Below are 17,423 nucleotides of genomic sequence, written 5' to 3'. Positions count from 1 at the left end.
ATAATCTGGCTCATGCAGTCGTTCTTCAGCTTTAACCGAAGCCCTCGTTGCCGATCCAGTGTTGCTTGTTTCGCTGCTCAAAGATGCCCTCTCCGCCCGAGAGATGCTTGACAAAGCCCTCTGCGCTCGCAGTAACCAGTTGCGGCCAATTACTGCAGCAGTCAGCGTTGCTCGGTATCATCTGGAGAAAACTCACAAGCCTGGATGTCGACGTCGTCTGAGTATATTTGGAGAAGAACTAGTAGCTGACGCAAGCACCAGTCTGCTAAGTCTTTGACAGCACCATGATCAGCATCGACAAAAGCCACACGCTGAAAGACGCTGATGAGAGGTACCTGCCAATGCCGGCGTGCTTCGTCGGGAGTTGTATCGTTTATCTCGAAGGAGGCGGTAATGTTTTGAATGGCTGGCAATTGGTTTTGCCACGAATCAGATGATGTATCGAGATTGGTGTTGATCAGGTCGACAGTAGTCAGTAAACGTTCGATCATACTGTTGTCCATGCTGATAAGAAAACAATGAATGCTAGGTGGAAAAAGCAATGATTGCTACACATGATCGTGACAAAGACAATACATAAAGTATAAAGTCAAGATAGATCGCTAGCAGAGACAGCCCGCTTGACAATCCGTGGCGTTTTATTACCCTGTCACGGTATGACTGTCCAGAGGCGCAGCCTTGTTCTTGACGTCCGGATACACTGGAAGACGAATGGGAGTTGCCGAACGTTGTTCGTCATTGCATTGTGTAGGTGTAGTGTAAGCTGACTGATTAGTCTGCAACTCAGTCACCCACCCGGACAAGTCTGCGCATCAAGCACCGAAGGAGGACTATGTCGCGACACTTCCATGCTCATGGCCATAAGAGTTATATCCGGCCAAGGAGGCAGTGGCGGCGAGCGGTCAGAGGTGACATCTAGGCGAGTTCGAGATGTTGTCGATACATCGTGCTCAGCACGTTACCTGCGGTTTCGTTCCGTCTGTAACGCCGAAGTTATCCACGGGAGGATATTCACCAGGCCGCCGTTCCAGGCTTTGTAAGCTTGAGGCTCACCTTTCCATTAGCTTCCGCGGTCAGCACGGAGAATTTTGATGCGACCTGGAGGTTGCTTTTGCGGGATCTGCAAGCCACATGCTTTTGTAGATGCGATGCTGCAGGTACGTCATCGATAGCGTTATCGATTATCCATGGATAGAAACGGCTGTTTCTTTGGTTGTACCATACATTGCAGACTGCTCAGGTACCCGGGCAACGCTGTACCGATAAAGCATAATGCGGGTAAAGTTTACATTTGGTGGCCTGTTCAGGCGGTTCCGCTTCTTCGAACATGGCAACGTTATTGTCGAAATGGAAGGCCGAGTGCATCGCAGCAACTGCGCAATTAGTGTACCGCCGGTGCCAATACAATGCGGCGGAGATGGGTATGGACAGATTAGTCCGGAGCATCAGTGCGAGGACTAGGATGGCATGTCGGAGGACGTGCGGCTGACTCGCAGCCTCGATATCGGAGAACGAGTGAGCGAACGATGGAAGTGATGGTTAAGAGTGCCGTTAGATGAGTCGTTGTTGGAGTGTAGCCAGATGTTAACAGGGGAAACGACGATGCACAGCATGCACGCACATGCCACGCTCGTGAGTCGTCATCCACACGTCGGCCTCGAGCAGAGCAGGCGCGCGTATGCAAGGAACCAGGGGCACGTTTGTCGAGGGGTGCGTAAACGAGCGAACGTTCCCCATGATTGTTTCACACCAATCACGAGTTCATTTCCGGACCCTGACCTATACCACTATTACTACCAGAACCATTCACACTCACCCACACCTCGCATGTGTCTCCCACGCTCCTTTCCTGCCACCAGCCGCCTCGTTACCCGTTGACAGCGCCCACGATTGGATCCCACGCACAACACGCGCCGGCCCCTGCAGCAGCCATCCCCGCCATTTCCATATCACGGGCACCTTCCCTCCCTAGCCTAGAGCACCCGCAGTCATCACAAGCGTTGGAGCGGGACCCTACAACAACACACGAAATCGCACCATGCGGCGGTAGCGACATGGAGAACATCATATCCGACGGCTCGCCTCTCGCGCAGTTACTAGAAGGTGCGACCCGCCGCACCACGACGATGACGATATTGCGGATGCTAACCGCTGTGGCTTAGGTCAAGGTACTGGGTCACCCGACAACTCACCAGCGCAATCCCCATCGCAATCCGCCTTCCCGCAGAGCTTCGCGCCCCGGGGCCCTTCGACGCTGCAATCGCGGATACGAGACAGGCTGCCCCAGCCGCTGCGCATTCACGCCCGCCATGGCTCCATCGCTCGCATACACACGGCGTGTTCGGTACGACTGCGATATTCCTCCGGCAGCACATGGATGCTTATTAACGTGACTTAGAAAGCCGTCAACTCTCGCATTGGGCGCGCCGACAACGAGCGCTTTCTGGAGCAGTTCCGCTACCTCATCGTCGCTTCCCAGTTGCTCGGCGAGCAGGGAGGCCTTCGCGCATCCGCCATTCCCAGCTTCGCGGCCAACGGACGCCCTGGCCCTCACGAATTCAAAGTCGCAGCGATAAACCCCGTCGGCGCCGCTTTCATTGGCACGGCGACCTTCATACTGGCATGGCTGGTTCACTGGTCGCGACGCCAACCTGCATTCAGCAAGAGTAGGACCCTGCTGGTCATTCTCGTCTTCGCTGCCATTGCTACCGCCGGCTACACGTACCTGCGACGGCAATGGCTGCAGTATCTGAGGCAGGAGGCCGTCAAGGGCGCATCTGACCTGGTCGCGAACCTGCAGGCGTTCGAAGCCTCGACATCATCTGCCCTTGCACTGATCCAGGAGGTCGAGCTCGTCTCACGCGGCTATCGATTGTACGTTCCCATCTAACCACGGTCCATGGTATCCACACTAACGTCGCGCAGGAGCAGTCCTCTGCCTCCCATCTCGCGCATGGAAGAGAGGGGACAGACCCGCCGTTGCCAGCGACTGCGTCGGAACCTCCGCGCTGCATATGCCGACATCGTCCCCATCCTCGCCGAACAGTGTCGCAATCTGAAGCAATTGATACAAGAGGATGATCTGGAAAAGTACCTCGATGTGTACGAAATCAGCAACCCAGACATGCAAGAGGCCGCCCTGAGTTACAGCGAATCCGAATTTGATGACGCCGAAACGCTGAAAGCGCTGCGCATCCTGCAGTATCGATTGTCCATTCTTCGACGCGTATACCTGTGCTCTCTTCTCGCCATGGAGGCAGACGGCGGCAAGCCTGACTTTGCGCGGTGGTCCACAGTCGTAGATTCGATGCTCAATACGGCACGTCCTGTGGGAGAGTGGAGTGAGAAGTTCAACCGCGTGCTCGCCGAGGAAGAGCAGTTCGTACTCCCATCGCCGGCCAAGGTTGCACCCACGCCAGGCCGAGAAAAGATACGCAATTCCGTGCGCAAACTGTCGGGCCTGTCAAGTGGCATCCGAGGATTGCAAGCCAAGATGCAGGTACTTCGCGAAGAGACCAGCAAAAGCTTAGAGGACACGGAAGACGTAACGGATCTGGGCCACTCTCTCCTAGTGCAATACGACTCCATTGGCGCGGATCTCAAGAGTTTGGTCCAAGCTTGGGAAGCTGGCAAGAACGCGCTGGCTCTGAACATCGATCGCCACGAACGCAGAATCTCGCAGGCATCGAGTGGGCTGCGCTCGCCAGTTCCAAGCCTAGGCGGCCTGACTGCTGTAGATGAGGGCAGTCCGTCTGATGCTCTACGCGCCCTCAATGGTGACTTGCTGAGCCCCCATCAGAGTGCTCCGTCGAGCGATCAAGGCAGCAACTCCGACGACGAAGTGTTCGAAGCTATTGCTATACCCAAGACACGAGCCACTATGTCGAGAGAAGAGCGCATGCAGAAGATCCAAGAAGACCGCGTTCGGCAAGCTTCGCTACGTGAGCAGCGAGATGCGAGCACCAACATGCTGAGAGAATTAGAGTCTGTCATCAATCTCAGACCACATCGAGTCTCGGCGCCCCCGGCCGGCGCTCGTATTACGAGCCTTTGAGGCATCTTTTCCTTTTGTTTATACGGTTGGACTAACGACGGTCGCTAGATGCCGCGTTTCTTTCGCTTGCTCTACTTCTTGGCGCGCATCGGGTCTCAATTTGATTTTGGGCATTTACGCTATACCATTGCCGCGGTCGCATTTACTTTCCTACACATGTCTTGGAGTCGAAGGCTTAATGTCTATAACGCATACCTTGTGGTCAGAACATCCACACAGAATAGTAATGACAAATATCAATACCACCAAAGCGATCCACAGCCGGGGTGCTCTCAAACGATCTGTCGTTCGTTCGGCACTTGGCCTCCGGGCCATGGAGCGTTGACGTGGCTGACGGGTGTTGGCCGCGGAAAATTGACCATCCCTGGACCTCACGGTAGCGAGATGCGGCTATTGGCAAACTAATAGTATACGCCTTTTGGCACAACTTGCATATGCGAGGGCTTGCGAAACCACTTCATGCACTCAATACGTATTGTATTGACGTCAGGTGGGTGGTACTGTATGACGATGCGAGACGCTGTCACTTGCTCTTGCGCAAATGGCATCCATCTTGGTCCAATCTTACTCCACCGACGTGGGAGGCAAGACGGATGACCTCAGCAGCGAAAGGCGTGATTCATCCGTGCGCAGAGTCGAATGGACAACGTATGACTATCGGGTCGAATGACCATGGGATGCTTCGGATAGCAGTTGCAAAAACGCCTGTGACGTTCCGCTTCCAGGGTGATGAGGAGCAGCTGAAACTGGATTCACGATCGACTGCGACCCGTGGACTAACCGCTCTTGCCCAAGACGACCGGGTGATCCTTCCCGTTGGGCTGCCTGACGACTCAGTGCCCCTGCCATGAACCTCAGACGCCGTTTCTACTTTCCCCGAGAACCATCGTCACTTCACCCATCGCTTCACGCCAGTCATGGTGGGCCTCAACTGAGTCTGCCATATTCTACCATTGTTCTACAACTCTTGCCGATGACGAACGCCCCGACATGAGTGCCTTCTTCCGGGTCTCCGGCGGAAAGCGCAGCTAACGACCCTGACCTTTACCGATTACGTAGACCGCATGATTGCTCTTTCCGTCATCAACACCGACATATGCGCGCAGCAAACCCTCCAAGATATCGACGATATAACAGAAAGAGTCAAAATTGACAGATGGACACACAAAAGATACGGATAATGAAAGAGCTACGACCAGCGAGCATACAAAATGTCTTCTTCGTGAATGGCTGTATCGGGCCGACTTAGCCATCCACACAGACGGCACCGCCAGGCACTCGTTCAGTCTTCATCCTCATCAACGACGCCATCGGTCCTTGGCACAGGTGGAGGCGCACCATGCCGTCTGCGCATATGCACTCTCAACCCATCCGAACGAGCGTACTGTCTTCCACATCCGTCGATGGGGCATGGATAACGAACCTTGGCCCGACTGGACCCTGCGCAAGCCTGGGTTTTGAGGTGACGCGTTAGGTTTCCCAGCGCATGTACACCTGTCAGAACGGTTCCGCAGCGATACGGGCACGGTACGCTATACTCGGCGTCGATGTGGGATCCTTCAGGAATCTGTATCGGCGGTATCGGGTATATGGCAGTAGGAGGCGACGCCGGTACGCTCGATGCCGGAGCCACGTAAGGATATGTTTGGCCCTGGCTTCACAGCAACATCAGCATAAGCGAACGACCTTTGAGGAGACCACATACTAGCTAGCAGTCATGGAGGTCGTCAAAGGCGCTTGGGTCGTTCCCATGGCATGGTATCCTTGATGCGTATTGTATCCTATTGGTGGATAGGTACTTACGTAGCTATTACTCAGTCAGCGGGCGGGCGATATTGGACTTTATCCAGACACATACCGGGGCCCACTAGGGAAGGGGTTCGGTGGTGCGTACTCAAATTGCGCGATGGGACTACTCTGCGGAGCGCTTACTGCGTCAGTATGCCTTTGATATGCACTACTCTCGACGGTATTGTGTCCTGGCGATAGAGGCTGTTGGTACCCACTGTTGGGATAGTGGATTCCATAAGGCTGAGGATACTCAGGCGATACCGGCACCCAGCGCTGAGAATATCCGCCGAATCCGGATGAAGGTGCGGTTACTCTCAAAGTCTGCTCAGCTCCAGTATCGCAAACTACTGTCGCTGGGAACGGGGCTCTTCTTCTATACGCATCGCTTCGCTGCGACCACGAGCCCTCGTCGCCACCCTGCGTCTGATCGTACGCCATGCGGCCAAAGCTACCCAACGACGTCCCGGACCAAAGTGGAGCAGGGTTTGGCCACGAAGAGATATGAAAAGGGATGATCTTTTCAAGAGAACGATCTTGACGACGCCCATGAGGTGACGCGAATTTCGTCCAAAGGCCTCCAGATTGTACTGAGCTCAGCGAAGCACCTCCGTGCGCTATGTCTCCGTCAGTTTTATCACGCTTCAACTGAAGACTACCCCACAGAAAACCAATCTTACAAACCAGAGTCTTCCAGATGCAAAGAAACAGAATGAACGCAGGAGCGATTTCGTTAGTGACCTGGGGTCCGCACAGTGTTTATGCCGCTATCCGTATCCAACGGCGACCGATTCGATTGGGGAAGAAGACGCGCTGGAGCCGATGGAGGACCCTGAGCTGAGACACGACAGTCGGCAAAGTCGACGCCAGGGCATGTCGCGCCTCACCGCGTGTTCGAGTGTCGAACCGGAACGCGGATCAGCCCTGTCAACGTATCTGCGTCTCAACTTAAACGGCAAGGGATTGTGCGACATTCGTTAGTTTACAGTACACCAATCAGATACGCAACAGTAGCACCAGATGCGGCACAGCACATGACACCTGTTGGTCTTCATGCGATGGGCCTTGTCGCTCAACGTGTACTGCGGCTGCGGCTGCTGCAGCGGGACGCTTGTCCTCAAAGACCACCCCAAGAGGCAGGCAGATGTACCAGGAAAAGCATATACGCTTATTTCTGCCGGGCTACCCTGAAGCCATGTGCGCGCATAGTCGTTTATCTCTGAACACTAGGCGTAGACCATCGGTTTCCCGCCACTAAGGTTCAAAGCGCATTGACAAGGCCAATGCTCATACGAGTCTAATCGACAAGTATATCCAGCTGGATTCTAGCCCTTGTATGCTGGTCTAAGCATCTTCTTGACTGGATAGCCGTAATGGAATGTCAGACTAGTACAAGATCTGATGGTCATATCGCGGATATAGGCAACAGGCCCCAGGACGGGCGGAACGGACGAGTATAATATACGTTCTAGCCTCGGTCGCCCATGCCTGCCATCTGCGCGTCTTACTTGCAGCGGCACTGTGACGAATACCAAGCCGCATGGCGTTTCGCCAACATCTAGCGTCTATCAAGGGCTCTCCCGATCAGGTACGCATATTGCAGTATCGAGGACGGTCTTTTCGAAAAAGAGAGTGGGTTGACGGGACGGCTCGTGACCGGCGCAGCACCGGCTATTAGTGGAACACGTTCTCGCACAATCGTGCCTAACCGATCAGCACGACCGGCCCGAGACCTTTCCCATTCGCAGGGAGCAACTTCCCGCATGATAAAGCATGTTTGCATTCACTGTTTGTTGGCAAAGGCGTCACTTCGAGGCACAGCAGGCGAATACATTTCTGGACCCATATGCTTACATTCACTGTCCCACCAGGGTCGTTACTATGGTGCAAGGAACTACGAGGATCCAGGAAAGGAGGAACGAGAGGGGTGCCCTTCTGGGAAAGAGTCAACCCATTGAAACAGTCTCTTTCACTGCCGCCGCGAAAGGTATACCCGGCTACTTGGCTCCATAGTAGTGGGTGCGACCCGGGCCTGCGGAACAAAGAAACTCTTTACGCTCTACCATACACCGACGTTTCGATTTGCCGTGCTACTAGGGCGATGACGAAGATGGCTGCATAGCCACACGACCCGCGGCAAACTAGGTTTGGGAAGCGGGAGTGTACATACACCTGAGGCTTAGGTCGAAGAATGTATGACGGCCCGAATCACATCTCGTCGCGCTTTGTATCACCACTACGTGCAGCTATTCGACAAAATGGCTATAGTGAACAGGGTTCTTACTAAATAGTGCGATATGTGCATGCATGCTCTGCGCGCACTGATCGACACTGGTGGAAAGGATTGCACACACGAGCAGTAGCAACATGGCTGCATTACTCTTGGCCTTTCTCCGATGGTTCTCACCTACCAAAAGAGCCCCCACATTCGAAGTCCATAACCTGCGGTAAATTATGTCGGGGTGCGCAAGCAAAGGACTTCGCGCAAGAAAAAGCGGTGAAGCTATGCAATCGTGGACATGCAAGTTTGCCTTCTCTGCAAGCTGCACCGTCTGGCAGCTTCTTCAAATGCAGCGCCTGCGAATGTCGAATGCTTGAAGATGGCGCCTCAACCAGCCATGCTCACCGATCAAGTCATTGAAGCTGTCAATGCGTCGGAGGATTTGGCGGCCTTCTGGCCCGAGGCTGCGCCCTCGCCACATTGGGCAGTAAATGCATGGGAAGACGAATCATCCATGCACGCAACGTGATGCACTGCATGTAGAGCTTGAGGGGGTATCAGCAAACTTACGAACCATGATACTCTCAAGTTGCTCGTAGTACATGGCGAGATGGATTTGGAACCTTGCACACGCTGTCCGACCATGAGCATACGTCATCGCACTGCCCGAAGGTGGGCAAGGCCTCTCCGCAGCACCAACACGAGCGATAGCAGGCTTCGCGGATCGTATGGTTATGTCACATTCAAGACTTCCTGATATGCTGCGAGACTGTTCGTATATCCGCTATCGAGGTTATCGGCATGCAATTTCGCAAGCTATGATACACAGCCCAAGGGAAGACCTTCTTACACGACAGATGTATCAAGTAGTGTCAAGTGCGCTGGTCGTACCATCAGTCGACAATCAAGAAGCAACGTTACGCTAACTTTATTCTAACAACGTGGGATTACAGGGTGGTAGTACGAATGACCAACGATCCTGCGGAATCTATAAGCACGCATGTTTGTACTTTGACGCTGAGATGCAAGACCAAAAGTCTAAAGAACGCATGGAAACACTATCCGCAAACCCGAAAGAAGACCCCGATTGTAACGCCTGTGAAGGATCCAATGAAGAAAATTTTGGTGGCCGTCTTTTGGTTTACTCTTCTCTCTTCCGCTTCTTCGCCGGTCGTGTATTGAGTTCTGGGTGGCTTCGCCTGAGATGAACGAGCAATGCATCCTCTCGTCCAAATGTCGACGTGCATCCTGGCTGCCCGCAACGGATATGCCTTCGACTACTGGCTCCGACGCACGGGTTATGCTTTTCCATGTGGCGGTTCAAGTTCCGCTGCGCGTACTGGCCAGTAAAGGAGGTACCGTCTACGCATATTAGGCATCGTAGACTTGTCTTTTTGCTGTAGGCGAGTCAACAACGGGCCTTCAGGAGGTAAGGCGGGCTGCTTACTTAGCTGCTTTTGTTTTGGAACATCCATGCCCCTTGTCATGACCGGAAGCTGGAGACTCAACGTCGTCTAACGTCGAACTTGATCTACGCTCTAGGGGACTCGTTTCGAATACGCTTCCACTGTGCAGTTGGCTCACATCGTTCATCTGTGAGTGCCCAGAGCTCTGGTTGTCCTCTCGGTACGTGGGAAAGGCTGTGTGTGGTGATTGCCATGATTCCCCAGGCAGTACCTCACGATCTACAAAGGGAGTACTGTGAAGTTGCCTCAACGGCAGAGACGACGGATACGCATACTGCGCAGCTTCATATATGGACGGCGGCCAGAGGTTGAAAGCATACTCCACTGATGGCAACGGGTCGGGATGGTAGTCGTTTCCGAGTGTGTGCTCGTCATGAAAGCCTAGATCGTCGTACGTCTCGTCTCGGTCGTACTCATATGGACTACGCTGCATCTGCTTTAGTACGTTTACTACGACGATGAGGTTTACGTCGCTCTACTAACCGTGCCGTCAATGTTGGGACGTATTGTGTACGGTTGGTGTCTCCGTACAGGCATCATAGCCGCATCGTAGGCCTGGTCTACCTAGCAATCGGTTCACGCTCAGTAGGTAAGGTCAGATTACAAAGGATGAGGCGTGCGGTCGTGAGTACATGCGAGTCCCAGGAGCCGGGTAGCCAACAATTTTAACCAGTCACATCAGGACCGCTGAACTAACTGTTGAAAGGGCACAAGGAGCCGCTGTCTTCGAAAAGACACTTCGGACACGACAGCTCATGCCTGCCTTGTGTCGTGGACAACTCATTGCCATTGAAAATTTGAGGCGAGTGATGTGTCTGAAAGATCACTGTCGGAACAGCTACCGCCCAACCCAAGCTGACGGCAGTGGTTGCCTCGCTTTTGCGATTAGCTGGCGACTAGTTGCCTTCTCCTTCACCGGTCCTCCAACCTACGTGGACGAATGACCGTCTCTGCTGCGCATGGCGGGGGGGCGCTCATACCGGTATTCCGGACTCAAGAGGGCGGCCTCAGGAAGAAATGTCGACTTGTCTCGGCGCACGCTATGTGTTAGCAAGTCCAACGTGTCGCAAAACGATCTGATGTCGCCCTGAGGGGTATCCGGGATGACCCTGGATTGTCTGCCTACTCTTTTGCTTCGAGTCCACGTCGCACGAGTGCAGGTAGCGCTATAAGTCCTGCAAGGCATACTAGAGCGATCTAGGTCACTAGATCCATCGTTGTACTCTCAGTCAGCGAATAAGCATACTCAGAAGTCCGACACAGCCAATCCGAGCGATGGCGGGTAGCTCAACGCCTGACAGCTCCCCCAACCGTGGCTGAGTACCTAGGTAAAATGTAATCGACGAATTGTGGCGGCGGCATGACAGCACTTCGTTGCGCAAAGGAAACGTGCCCCGCAGGGCACAGCAGCAGCATGCGAGACGGGAGCTAAGGTGAACCAGAAAGCAAGACGATGCGCTATCTTGATATACGATTCGACCATGTTGGGCATCAGTTACAACTTGCCCTCGTCTCCCAAACAGTGAAGCGGACGATGCAAGTCAAAAACGTAAAGCCTTGCTATTCCTCCGCTGCAGCATCGAGGGCGACCATGAGGCCTGCTGCGTCACAGAAGACGAGGCGGAGTGGTCAGCCTGATGCGTGTATACCACTGCTGGCGTGCCACGTCTTTTGGAAGGCGGGAAATGAGAGCCTGACACGTAGGATACATCACGCACGATTTGGGTGCTTGGATGTTTAGAGTTCAAGGTGACTGACGTGGTGGTTCTGCCTGCTTGGCTTGTTGGCGTCAGTGACGATGGTGGCAGCATTGCGGCTGTGCATGGTGGTGGCGCTGATGCCTGCTCATAACAGACCCTGCAGGTTGTGGCGTAGATAGATACTTCTCTAGGCAGACACAAGGTATTTCGCAGAGACAAGTCAGTTCGACGCAAATTGGATACCCAGCGGATAAAATCTAGATGGTTTCATTACATACAGCTCTTCGTTAAACGTCGGCAATACGTACAACAACCCCATTAATCATCCGTAACTTACAACACAGCCCTCACTTCACCATTACTTCTTGCCTCAGCCCTCGTCTCCCTCTCAAAATCTTTCCACTTCTTCTCAACATCATCTTCACAAACATAGGTGATGAGCCAGCTACCCACACCACCCCATCTCCACGCCAGAGGGTCATCACCAACCTTTAGTCCCTTTTCTTCATATTGCTCCTTGCTTATCCTTCCCTTACCATTAAACTCACCAAAAGCGCGAAGCGTACTATCGCGTTCTTCTTGTTCAGGCCCATCGTGGACATGATAGAGATATTGCTGACGGTTACCACGGGAGACGACTCGTTCAGTGCGTTCGCGACGACAGCGTTCATAAACTGCTAGTGCACGCTTCTTCTCTGCCGTGGATTTGCTCTTGATCTTACCCAAGCATAGGCCGAGAACATGTCCATCCTCCAAAGACATACCAGCGCCCGATGCAAGATAGGGAAGAGTAGCATGTGCAGCGTCGCCGAGTATGGTGTATGCACCCGTCTCATGAGACCAAGTGGGATCGAGACCAGGTCGAATCATTAGCCGCCACTTGGCCACCTCCTGGCAGAGTGCGAGCAACTTGGGTATCCGTGGATCCCAGTCTTTGTACAGGGCACGCATCTCTTCAACGTTCCCAGCAAGTGTGTTCGCACCATCGGGCATATCATCGGGCACCAACAGCACCATGTTGAAGAGCTTGCCACCGCGGAGGACGTAGTTGACGGCGTGGGCATCTGGGCCTATCCAGTAGTTGACCTGCGGGTCTTCCACGAAGCCTCTGAGCTCAGGATCCTTCAGCATGTCCGCAGTATTGAGCAGTAGTCGGTAAGCCAGGTCGCCAGTGAGTTGTGGGGGGTCCTCGTGGCCGAGCAGTATCTCTCTGCATTTCGAGTTAATGCCGTCGGCGCCTACAACCAGATCGGCTTTGTGTCTTGTCCCGTCCTGACACACGGCGATGGCTATTGTGGCGTTGTTCTCCACATCGGCCTCGTACTCAACGTCTACGACACGCGCCTTTGTCGTGAGCTTCGCGCCAAGCTCCACCGCTCTTTCCAACAGTCCCATGTGCAGGTTCGCCCTGTGGAAGTCCCAGAAGGGTGTGCCGCATTCCTTCTCGTATTCATGAAAGTCCATCTCGCTTATCTTATTGCCTTTCCAACCGATCATGTTGCACAGCCGTGGCGAGGTAGCGTGTTTCGAGAGGTAGTCTTCTAGACCCCAGGCTATGAGGACGCGCGAGGAGTTGGGGAGACATTGTATGCCGGCGCCGATTTCGCCTATCTCTGAAGTACACTCGAGGATGTGTACGTTGTGACCGGCGAGGAGAATTGATATGGCAGCACCGAGACCGCCTAGCCCAGCGCCGACGATTATGACCTTGATATTCTCATTAGCTGTCGCTCTTCTAGGCTCATCGGCGAATCTTACGTCGAGCTTGCTGGACTCATCTCTATGCTGCTTCTGGATAATCTGGGGTTTAACACCAACCATGATGTCACAAGTTTGAAGCTCTCAACGAAAGTAAGTAACTTCAGTATTGGATAACCAAGGAAAAAGCAAGGTCGATGCCAGCGTGACAGTCGTATTGTCCATGAAGAGTGTCAACACTGCCAGTATACATTCACAACTCGAATCGTCATCACACATAGCCATGTTCACCCACCTATCGCGATTGATACGCGTGACAGCTAGTTGGCTGACAGTCACTGGACCGATGCAAGGAGGTCAAGTCCATGGCGCTTATCGAGCTAGCCCGGCATCCGAGCTCTGGTGCAGTGGAGGTCCAAGATGGGGGAACGCTCGATTGGTGGGTATGAAGGCATAATCGCGTCTACGGATGGTCGTTTGGTGCATTGATGCAAGAGTGGGGGCAACGTGATGGTTGGAAGATGCACAGGTGGCTGGCGTGAGGGGTATGCAGTAACGCGGTGGCCATAGCTCCAACCCGCGGAATCGTGTTCCGATCATTCCGAGATAGGCACGCGCGTCTCATTCACAGACATGGAGACGACTAATGTCACGGCTAATGAAGTTCTGCGCATCTCTTGAATTGTACAGCAATGGGACTATCTGGTCGCTATCTTGGCATAGGTCCATCGTAATCAAGCAAAGAGTACGCCTTCCCTTCCTTCTGCAACTTCAGGATTTCACCGCGTGGCGACGGCATCATCGCATTCTCGGGTACCGTGTTATTCTTCTTGAAGTCATCCGCCATCTGTTCCATGGTCACCCATTCCACGCCCTCGTGTTTGTTGATGTGCTCGATTATCCTACCACACCTGTCAGTGCACTTCTTCGTACTTCACTTGCTCACCGAACGCACCTTTCATGCATGAGCACAACATGTGGCCTTCCACTGACGTCCGGGTGGATTGTCATGGGGAAGACAAACTCGTCGTACTCCCGATAGAAGTAATCGAAGTGGTCCATCCATATTTGTTCCACGTCCCTCGGATTTACCCATCCATGGCTGTTCGCGCTCTTCTTCATGAACATCATTGGCGGTAGGTCGTCAATATACCAACTACCCGGTATCTCTACCAGACCGGTTTCCTTTCCCTTCGTGAGGGGTTTCATCCATTCAGTCGCCTTCTTGGTATAGTCGATCTTGGTCCACTCATCGCCCGTGCGTAGCCAGTAGCAGCGATGGTCTTCGTGCGACATGGAGTGGTCGTATTCGATGCCGTAGCTGAGCAGTAGCTCGGTGCCCTCTTTGGACGTCTCCCACCAGGGTGCGACGGAGCCTCGCGGAGGTTTGCCATTGCAAAAAGCAGTGAGTTGTTTGTAGGTTTTGTCAAGAACGTCGCGTTGTTGCTCGAAGGTCATGTCGGCAGGGTTCTCGTGCGAGTAGCCGTGTAGTCCGATCTCGTGTCCTGCATCTCGTACAGCAGCGCAGTCTTCGGGGAAGGTGTCTAGAGAGTGACCGGGCTACAAACGATCAGTTCAGCAATTGTGGCTTCGGAAACAGTCGAAGCTCACGATGAACCATGTTGCCTTGATTCCGTACTTGTCGAAAAGCTTCAGCAGGCGCTGAGTTCCTATTGTTCCAGCCCAGAGACCTGCATCATGTAAGCAAGAGCCCGACCTCCAATGCCACACAGTAAACATACCCCGACTGATGTCACTCGTGGAGTCTTCACCCCCATACGAGCCAAGCCAGCCAGCGACAGCCTAGGTGCGTCCAGTCAGTGATTGTGCCAAATGTTGCTGCGTACAGGAAGTCCTACGTCAATGTCAACCCCATAGCTCACGAGAACCTTCTTCTTTCCCATTGTGTTTGTCATCTCAGACGCTACAATGCTACTGTATGGAGAAATTGGCGCGATTATACTGACGGGCGATATTGGAGTGAGGTTTACTGCAAACGCGCAGCAAGTGCGACGGTCGCATAGCTCATGATAGCAGACGTAGCTACCCCGCTTATCCTTCAAACTGCCAATGCTGGGTAACCCGTCTGGTGGAGCTGATTGCTCGATTGGAAGGTGGGGTGTTGCTATGATTCATCGTACCTGCCGACGGCTGCTGCGGAGCTTATCAACGCGTGCTCGCGTGGACACGTGCATTAGCGTTCATCCTGGAAACTCGGCAACTAGTATGGAAAACGCAATCTTCAAGTTCAGAATTTTGCAGGCAGCACACCTGAGGCGGACATTTGGATTGCGATTTTGGACGAGTTACACGTGCAAGATACATTGGCGATAGCGGATCTCTATCCTAGGCCTGCTTCTTCAATATGCTGTCGATGACCGTGGCTGCACCCAAAGCTTTCTCCTCCTGTAATCTTCGGGCAACGATTTGAATACCTACCGGCATACCATCCATCGTGTCCAGATCGAAGGTCTTCCAGTTCCACTCATCTAGTGTATTCCTAGGCTCATACTCGCCCATCTTCTTCGCGGTCTCACTATCAAGCTCTTTGGAGACTTCACCAGCTGGCAGGACTACTGCCGGGTAATCGACGAAGTTGAAGACTTTGGTGTATCCCACCCATCTGCACTTCCGATGAGGTACCGCAGAGTGAGGCATGACAGGTGTGAGAAGGACATCAATCGGTTTTCCGGAGCTATCAGACTTTGTCGAGTTCCAGAGGTCGAGGTAGCGCTTCTGCAGCTTAAGCTTCTTATTGTTCAGCTGCCAGTACTCGTAGACGGAGATGGCCTTGCCCCTGTTGACGAGGGCTTCTACGTGTGGAATGAATGGCTCTCCACCCGCGGCAACGTCCCGCCTGATGTCTTCACCACCGTCTGCTGTGTAGTACTGATCCTGATCCTGGTCAGCTCAGAGTATAGAATTCGCTCCGCGCACTTACCATGATATCGATACATTCCTGATGGAGAGTGCCGGGAGTCCACGGCACTACCTCATGTCCAGCCTTCTGGAGCTTTACCGCGACTTCATCTAAAACGCGGGCGATGGGCGGATGGCATCTCACAACTCCATCGTCACGCATGATAGCAACTACTAGCGGTCGCGTACGCGCATCTTCGAAAGCTTCAGATCGCCATGGCACCGGGCAGCACTTTGGGTCTTGTTCCCATGGTTTTGCGTCAATGACTGCTTTTGTGACTGCGGTAAGCGAACCCATATTGCGTGTCATCGGCCCAATAACCGAGGGAACGTGTTCTTGACCATCAGTTGATACGGATACGCCCTGATACGGAAGGCGAGTGCTACTAGGCTTCAGTGCGTACAACCCGTTCATGTGTGAAGGTATTCGCACGCTGCCGCCAATGTCAGTACCCCAGCCAACCACAGTGCCTTGGAGCGATAGAAGTGTAGCCTCTCCACCGGTCGAGCCACCAGGGGTGAAGTCGACGTTCTTCGGATGAGTAGTGAGGCCCCATAACGGATTGTCGGTTTCGCACCACTGGAAGATATGAGTGTCATGCTACCATACGCGAAAGCTCATCGCAAGACGTACCATGATGCTCTGTGGCAGGTTGGACTTGGCGACGATGATCGCGCCCATCCCTTTCAAAAGCGACACAAGTACGCAGTCTTGCTGCGCAGGTTTGAAGACGCGCCCAACATACCCAAGCGTACTATCGTAGCCTTTGGCATCGAACTGATCCTTGAGAGTCATGGGCACCCCATGAAGGGGCCCTACCAATTGACCAGTCTTTTCGAACTGATCATCCAACGCTTTGGCTTGTCTGATCGCATCGTCAAAAAGGATCTCGGTAAGGCTACGTAGATCAGCAAGTATCTTTAGGCAGGATCATGGGTTAGGCACGTGCCAGTTTGTCTTGGATATATGTCAGCAAATTTGCGCGTTCACAGCTTGAGACACCGTTGTGGGGTCCTACTTGTTTGTGGGCGTCTATGGCGCTGGAAGATGTGGCGTGAGAATGGTACGATACAAAAGCAAGCCGCGAACCTCACCGGTTGATGTAGGCATTGAGCAGCAGCGCTGCCGTCACAGCACGCGACATTATGGCTTCTGGAATGAGTCGGACATCGTCGATGGCTGTCACATCTTGATTACTATGGGATCCGCCGGTTCCATTGGGCTGCTGGCGTCGTTAATGTGTGTCTTCGGCGCGTTCGAGCGTAAAGTACCTCGGCCAGCGGTGCTTGTGCATCAATGAATTTCTGAATAGCGTCGTCCCGTAGCTTGCGCTTCTCAGTAGCAGTTTGCAGCCACTGCGGTAACTCAGATGTCGTCATGTTGGGCGTAGTTGAACGGCTGGGAGGGAGCCCTGGAGAGGCGTGGAAGTCACTCATGAATTCATCAACGATGCCCGCATATCAGACGAATCGCACAACGTCAGCATGGTATAGATAACGGCAATTCCAGATTCATCGGCTTTTGATCTCCCTCGCAGGCGCGTAGTGTTGCTGGCGTTTGGGGCGCAGGTGGGGGA

The 17,423-nt window shown here is 53.5% G+C and overlaps 4 protein-coding genes across 4 annotated transcripts; 1 reads left to right on the top strand and 3 right to left on the bottom strand.

The window, feature by feature from the left end:
• Positions 1-2,054: 2,054 nt before the first annotated feature.
• Positions 2,055-4,054, top strand: J4E78_010481 (uncharacterized protein; the record flags this gene model as incomplete). The annotated part of the gene is made up of 4 exons (XM_049371059.1): positions 2,055-2,103; positions 2,163-2,344; positions 2,399-2,874; positions 2,926-4,054. The coding sequence occupies 4 exons, from the start codon at positions 2,055-2,057 to the stop codon at positions 4,052-4,054; spliced, it is 1,836 nt and encodes a 611-aa protein (XP_049217212.1).
• A 7,508-nt stretch (positions 4,055-11,562) lies between these two features.
• On the bottom strand, positions 11,563-13,050 carry J4E78_010480 (uncharacterized protein; the record flags this gene model as incomplete). Its single annotated transcript, XM_049371058.1, has 2 exons — positions 11,563-12,936; positions 12,988-13,050. 2 exons carry the CDS (start codon positions 13,048-13,050, stop codon positions 11,563-11,565), a joined length of 1,437 nt encoding a protein of 478 aa, XP_049217211.1.
• A 586-nt stretch (positions 13,051-13,636) lies between these two features.
• Positions 13,637-14,843, bottom strand: J4E78_010479 (uncharacterized protein; the record flags this gene model as incomplete). The annotated part of the gene is made up of 5 exons (XM_049371057.1): positions 13,637-13,829; positions 13,883-14,487; positions 14,539-14,618; positions 14,670-14,730; positions 14,787-14,843. The coding sequence occupies 5 exons, from the start codon at positions 14,841-14,843 to the stop codon at positions 13,637-13,639; spliced, it is 996 nt and encodes a 331-aa protein (XP_049217210.1).
• Positions 14,844-15,273: 430 nt separating this feature from the next.
• On the bottom strand, positions 15,274-17,226 carry J4E78_010478 (uncharacterized protein; the record flags this gene model as incomplete). Its single annotated transcript, XM_049371056.1, has 5 exons — positions 15,274-15,822; positions 15,869-16,426; positions 16,481-16,745; positions 16,942-17,069; positions 17,119-17,226. The coding sequence occupies 5 exons, from the start codon at positions 17,224-17,226 to the stop codon at positions 15,274-15,276; spliced, it is 1,608 nt and encodes a 535-aa protein (XP_049217209.1).
• Positions 17,227-17,423: the final 197 nt, after the last annotated feature.

The sequence above is a fragment of the Alternaria triticimaculans genome (genome assembly GCF_023758025.1).
Source record: "Alternaria triticimaculans strain BMP 0046 chromosome Unknown scaffold_33, whole genome shotgun sequence".
Lineage (NCBI taxonomy): Eukaryota > Fungi > Ascomycota > Dothideomycetes > Pleosporales > Pleosporaceae > Alternaria > Alternaria triticimaculans.
Note: the sequence above shows the minus strand (reverse complement) of the source record. Positions and strands in the feature narration are given on the sequence as shown.